This window comes from Electrona antarctica (assembly GCF_951216825.1).
Source record: "Electrona antarctica genome assembly, chromosome: 12".
NCBI classification, from domain to species: domain Eukaryota; kingdom Metazoa; phylum Chordata; class Actinopteri; order Myctophiformes; family Myctophidae; genus Electrona; species Electrona antarctica.
The window spans coordinates 32,845,108-32,852,346 of NC_136793.1; the positions used below are offsets into that span (position 1 = coordinate 32,845,108).

At 44.5% G+C, this 7,239-nt stretch overlaps 1 protein-coding gene across 2 annotated transcripts in view; it reads right to left on the minus strand.

The window, feature by feature from the left end:
• Nucleotides 1-2,100: 2,100 nt before the first annotated feature.
• Nucleotides 2,101-7,239, minus strand: part of fam222aa (family with sequence similarity 222 member Aa) — a 51,572-nt gene continuing 46,433 nt past the window's right edge. For both annotated transcript variants that reach the window (XM_079516480.1, XM_079516481.1), the window contains exon 3: nt 2,101-5,854. In XM_079516480.1, coding sequence (XP_079372606.1) covers nt 4,335-5,854 — 1,520 coding nt within the window. In that variant the 3' untranslated portion in view covers nt 2,101-4,334. The remainder of the gene's footprint in view (nt 5,855-7,239) is intronic.

The following is a 7,239-nucleotide window of genomic DNA, read 5'->3' on the forward strand; positions in this document are numbered from 1 at the left end:
CTCCTGCTCACAGCAGTTAAAGTGCGTAATACAGGACTAGACCTTTGCACTGGTTAAAGTCTTCATGGACTTACTGGGATTTACCAGGGGATCTTGGCGACCAGTAGTAAGTCGATTCCCCTCCACTTTGTCCTCAGATCATCATTATCTGAGTGTCAAATTGCCCTTGAAATATCTTTTAACACTGAGAAATCCTCCTTTAAGTGTTATTTGAAGGCTGCAATGTATCGGTTACTTACTTAACAAAATATCGGTGCTACTGAGTGTGAAGCACTGTCAAAGCTTAGCTACAGTTCAAATTGAGAACTTGTGTTCTGTTTATTGATGTTGTGTAAAACGAGGGCTCCAATTGTTGCTTGATGAGAAAGACGATGGTGGTTTTAGAGGATGATATTCATTGTGATTGTGAAGCCACAGCGAATTGAAAGAGCTAGGGCTGAAACCAGCACCAGGAACGTGGCAATTATCCTGATTACTGATGCTTCGAGGCTTCTCTGACCCCCAAATCCCTCCCTCTATCTCCCTCTTTTTTCCTGAGATCTGTCACAGTGCACGGGGCCCCTCAGCCAGCCAGGGCACCGCAGAAGTTCACAACCATGCATAATCCAACAGAAAACAAATCCCCTCCATCAAACAGCCCCAGCTTTCAAAGCAGGCCCCAGAGCCTGAGATGCATGGTGTGGTGCCGAGGCCCTCGGAGACTGCGTGGAGGCTAGCCCCCCAAACGCCTCCATCCTCCCCTCCCAGCTACTGCTAACCTTGGGTTTGTTTAAGCACTGCTGAACCCTGTTGGCCCTGGACAGAGGAAGGGGGGGTTGGATAATGACATGCCATATGCCACTTTGCCTCTGCAGCTGAGTGAGCCTTGCATAGATCGGCTCAGGCACAAATCTGTTCGAAATTTAATTCCATTATCCTAATATGGGCTGAGCGTCCATTGTCCAAATCTGGAATCCGAGAATGGACTGGAGCTAGGGGTTAGGGTGCATCCCACCAATTGGAGCTCATGGATGTGTGTGCGGAACTGGGGCACAGACCATTTGGAGCCTGTATGGTAATGTAACTAGAAAATAAAGAAGCTGTATCTAATTACTGCGTTCCATTAAACACGATAAGTGCAAGATTTTTACTATTTCTGTTAAAACAGAAAATAATTATTTTACCCCCCCCCCCCCCCCCCCCCTCACCTCCCTGGAAGTCCCTTGCCATTGGAAATGGGGTTGATTTCAGCCCTGAGTGAACGCTCTCCACCGGCAATGTCTAGCTGCCAGGCGTCATCCAATATTCCCATTAGTAGAGCAAACTTGTGCCTCAGACCTTCACTGGTGGGAAAGGCCTGACACCAGGAACTCAACTGCCTCAAGCGTCTCCTCCTCTCTTCAACAGTGTGGCACTGTGACAGGGTTTAATGCTCGGATGCCGAAACCAAAGGGAGGGGATTTAGAGACTGGATGTATCTGTAAATCTGTCAAAATAATTCTACAAGATAGAAAATATGCTGGAATCAGAACTGTGGTTGGGGTATTGAAACAACAAACAAAAAAACCCTGGAATGTTAAGGAGGCTTACTGTGCAAATTCAAGTCAAGGGCTTGTTATTCCTTAGACTGCAAGCTTTGTCGGCCTTCAAAGACAGTAGCACTTTCACAAACACCATTAGCTTACTGATTTAAGGCTCGTGGCTAAGATTAAGCTAGGGTTATCAGTCATAAAGAGGAAAGCAGGTTTGGATAAGGAATGCTAATAATCAAAGAAACAATATTTTCCTCTTCTCACCTGTCTATCCATCTAAAGAAATTGAGTTACAGCTGGGGGAGACATCAAAAAATGGATGTTAAAAGCACCTATAAATTATTCCTTTAAACAACACTATGTGGCATTTATCTGTATGGCCCAGATGTAACCCTTGATGTAACAAGCGGACCAATTAGATTCAAGTTGTCTTGACGGCAGAGATGAATCTACTTCACACATCCTTTTACTAAGACCAGCTCTAAATCCTATGGATCTGTACAAACAACCAGGGCCCAATTTTCCTGACTGCTAGAGGACATACTTAAAATAATGACAAACTTCAAAGCCAAGATGTGGCCTCTGAATATATTCTTAATGAAATTTATTTTACACCTCAAAACAAAAAACAAACAAAACAAAAGATGGGGATTGGGGGACTTGGTACATTGGGAATGTATTCACAACTGTAGTTTACATTTTTGGTGTAAGCTCAGAGAAAAATGTTAATACAGTCATAATAATTGCACTTCATAAATCTAGACTGATGCCAGTATTTCCTGACAACAAAGCTCCGACTCCCTCTCTCCCTCTCCAGTTAATAAATTCAATTTACCATTGAAATTTGACTGACAAAAGAAATGCTAATTTAAGACCAGAGGACTGCAGCACTGATCCAATTTTTCTCTTTCACTCGAGTCCCACAAGGCATTAAACATCTCAGTAATTTAAGTGCAGTACATTCAAGGGAACCTCACAGTCATAATAAATATTTCACTGGTGTGAATCATCAAATTAATGACTGGCCTGGGCTAAATGCATCTCAACCATGGGCTGAAATGGACAAGGAAAGCAGTGAACCTCATCTCATCTCATCTGACATGAGAGGACAGGGCATGATTGTTTTCATTTTGTTATTGTTTGGGGGTTTTGGGGTATATAGGGTGCCAGAAACATTCCCACTTGTTCCCACTTCTTGCTCTCATTGTGATAGCACAGTATGAGATATGGGGCTGTAATAGCACACTTTAAAGAGACAAGAGAGAACTCATTCTCGATACTATCTTGGGAGAATATCTACTGTATAGCCTCCAACAAAACACAAACAACTTTAGTCAACTTTGTAGATTTCTTGAGAGGATTTCCTATATTTTGCCAGATATGATGATTTCTTTGAGGGACTGGTGGATACGTTTGTCAGTCCTGGTGGTAGAAAATCTTGCAATTAAAAAAAAAAAAAAGTCTGGGGATTTTGAGAAATACAAAGCAAACACATGCATGCATGTGCACACACACGCATACATATAAGGTTATGTGAATAACCTCCCAATCATGACATTCATCATTGTAACATTTTGTTTCCTCTTTTCTTTCTTTATTTTTATTTTTTTTTGCAACCTTTTCTTTTAAATAAGTGTTTCAAGATTGACTGTAGATTCCAGTGTTGGTTAGGAAAGAGAGCTCTCCCACTAGGTTCTTACAGAACCAAAGCAGCGACTATGTCTTACAAGAGGACATGAGAACTGCACATCAGCTTGAGGAGAAAAAATTAAATTAAAATAAAACCACAAATGAGAAAAAGAAAAAAAGCATTTGAGAGACCTTTCCCCATAGCAGCCAATGCATACAATATACCTACAAATATATAAAACAACAAAAAATAGGTTCAAGTTTTTCAAGTTTCTTAAATATATCATATCCATCCAAACTACCCAATTCCAAACTTCAAAGTTAACAAGATTTCAAGCAGTGCAATTTATGTATCAATTATAACAGCAATAATAACTAATATTTTACTACCATTTTAATTCAACATTATGATTCTTGTACATAACGCCCATAATGTTCTTCTACTCATGTATCAGCGTGTTTGTGTGTGTATGTGTGTGTGTGTGTGTGTGTGTGTGTGTGTGTGTGTGTGTGTGTGTGTAGACAGGTATTTGTGACACACTGTTACCGAGTTTGGGAACAGCCCTAGAATTTGGCCCTTTGAGACCTTCTCAGTGACGGCCATAACAGTGGCATTATCCTCAGCATTTGGAATACAGGTGGCGTATGCACTTCATGTCAACCTATGATTCTCATCACAAAGTCCAGGCAAGTAAAATAAAACAAAACAAAAAAAGAAAGAAAAAGAAATATAATCAATCCAAAATTCCTATTGGCAAACCACACAATGGAACATCTGGAGAATCTTGAAATCCCTTTTCTCCCCCACTGGTAATTCACTCCCACCTTCAAGCTCTGGGATTCCCTCCGCCTGCCTCAAAGGCCGCCAAACCCAGGACACACACACACACACACACACACACACACACACACACACACACACACACACACACACACACACACACACACACACACACACACACACACACACACACACACACACACACACACACACACACACTCTGAGCTGTTGATGCTCTCCTCTCAACAACCACGCTAGTTAAAGCAGTGACAATCTCAACAGATCTGTACCCGGAAACAAAACAAAAACGAAACAAAAAAAACCTCTTCCACTCTGTCCTTTTCACTCTGATTTTGCACTTCTCAATGTTTTATTTATTTATTTTCCCTCTCCTCTCCGGATTCGTTCCCCTCTTATCTGTAAACGGGGAGGCGGATATGTGCGTGCTGGTGGTCCAAAAGACGTGGCACAGACACAGTCTCATAGCCTTTCCCCAGCATCTGCTCCTTGATGCAAGGCGGGTGGATGTCGTTGATCAGGTACTCCAGAGACTGCAGGCTGCTGCTCAGCACAGAGGTGTTGCACATACTCCTGCTAGGCAGGCTACAGCACAGCCCTCCTCCGCTGTCTATTGCAGGGTGGTGATGGTGGTAATGGTGATGGTGATGGGGGTAACCCATCTCCCTGTGCCCCGTGGCCGGCCCTCCCGCCGAGGTCCCCAACAGCTCTTGGGGGTTGTAGCAGTCACTGTCAGGGGTCACCAGGACACTGTTCCAAGGCGGGGCAAAGTACTGGCCCACTGAGAAGTTGCCGTGCATTCCCACACAGTTCAACGGGGAGGAGCTGACCTTGTCCAGGCCACCTCCCCCACTGGCACTCGCTGTTAAGTGATAAGGTCTGGAGGATGAGGAGGAGACTTGCGCTGCCATAATCCCCCCTCCTTGAACACAGGTTTCAGGCGACTTACTGATTGCCCCGCCCCCTCCGCTGCCTCCGCTGTACATACGGAGCACGGCCTGCTGCTGCTGTTGATGATGATGATGAGGATGATGATGATGATGATGTTGTTGTTGATGATGTTGTTGATGTTGCTGCTGTTGTTGTTGTTGTTGTTGCTGCTGTTTCTGCCAAAGGATGTAGTCCATGCTATCTGGGTAAACCCCAGCTTTCATGGCCTCTGCACTCGGAGCTGGCAGCCCTGCCCCTGTATACACCAGGTTCGCCTGGGGAACCATGCCCGCCACATAGCCCCCGCCTGAGGAGTTCGAGGAGACCCCCATGACAGCCGTGCCCTGCTTAGAGGGGCTGGAGTTGGGGGGCACTGTGGCAGTCCCCTGGCACACCTGCTGCAGAGCCTGGGCTTGGCAGTGCTGGTTGATCTGGTAGATGATGCTCTGGATGGAGGGGAGGTTGGATTGCGGGGGCAAGGCCAGACCTCGCCCCCCCGTGACAGGAATCACTGAGCCAGCTACAGTGACGTTAGGGGGGACTGAGAGCCCAGGGCCTTCAGGGGGCTTCGAGGGCCCAGTGTGGTATACAATTTGCCCGTGGCCATTGGCTAAAGTGCTACTACTAGGGGGCGGGTACGGGGCTACAGCTATGTGGGCTGGGGAGAGCTTAGTCCGTCTGCCTTCTGAGTTCTTGAGAACACCCTTTGAGGGGCCGAAGGTGGAAGTTGTTGACGACGGTGAGGATTTGAGGATGGCGAGCAAGCCGTTGAAGCCCCCTGTGTGGATGTGTGGGTAGGGGCTATAACGCTGGCCTGTGGTGTCATATCCATTCACAGTCCGGTTAAGGTGCTTGTGCTGCGGGACCCTGATGTTAGTGGGGAAGATCTTGATGGACAAAGGGTTGTTGGCTGTCTTCTGGGCATAGGCGTCAAGCTCTGCCACAGTAGGATAGCGGGGGGAATGCATGGGGGTCACCAAGTCACCTGCAATAGAAAAAGGGAAAATATTTTATGAGTCAGGCAATGGATACAATAACACATAGATTGGTACATGTGAAGAGAAAACTACAGGTAACGCAGGGCTTTTCATCAGCTAAAGGGCAGATACAGTAGTGGTGGAAGATGCACATTTAAATCAATAACTCTTTATAACCACTCAACCTGCATGAGTACCTCTAAAGCAGAATTAAATATATTAAAAAAGAGGGCTCCAGAATTGAAAACACAGCATGTGAATAAAACGACATGTAAACACCACATTGCGGAAGGTCAAGCGCCAACCAGAGGGTCAGATTATAAATCAGGACTGACATTCACTCATGTACCTCCCCTCCTCCATTTCAGCTCTCTCTTTTCACCTCATTTTCACACCCTCCCGTGGAAGTTCATCCCTAGACAAATGGATCTTTTTAAAAACTCATTCTGCCAAAGCCTGGCACCTAAGGCACTGTTAAATCAGTGCTTTGTGAAATTAATTCGGACTCTCTTTAGCATCGAATTGGGTTAGCCTTGGATACCAGGCAAGGAGAGAGGAAGGGGAGGGGAATAAAAGCTTGTTTAATTGCAGTGGCACATTTGAGATTTATAAGTAGTATCACTTACTGGGTCTTACCCTTGGCCACACAATTTCCACATTTATTCAACCCAAGAGTACATGCAGTAGAGACCCTCACAAAAACCCAATTAACCAGCTATAGGGAATTACTAGCCTGGTTTAAAGCTGAACTACATAGACTACAGCCTAGTCAAGTGTGTTAAGAGTATTATAGAATTGTTCAAATATGCTTGATATATATATTTAAAAGAGCATTTGTTTCAAGATATGGTAAATCAAGTGTTTCACCTCTAACTCTGCTTTCCCAAATGTTAACTTTTGTCTTGGTCTGGCAATAACATATTTAGTAGTATATGTCGGCTTCATTTCTTTTATCTACACAGGTACAATACAGAGTGTTAACTCAACTGAAATGACTCCTGTGTAGTTTTACAGCACTAAACCAAAATATGACTATTATCTCAAGCTGGAGCAATCAAGACTGTGTTTCAAATATAAATGATCACACTACAGGGAGGGATATGAAACTATCTCAAGGCCTAAAAGTAATGTCAATAGCATACAAGGAAGGTCACATTAGCCATGGCTTTTACTCAACAAGTCAAGGCTCAGCTATGGTGAATAAAGGTGGTATACAAGAAAATGTCCATTTCCAAAAAAAACAAAAAACAAAAAGCCCACCATGTGTCAGTGTTTGGGGGTAGGGCATGGAGGTGAGGGGCCGTGGCGAGATTGGATTTAAACGACATTATTCAGGCAATTTCATGGCTACTTAGCTCAGTGCAACAAAAAGGTGGGGGTTGGGGAAAGAACT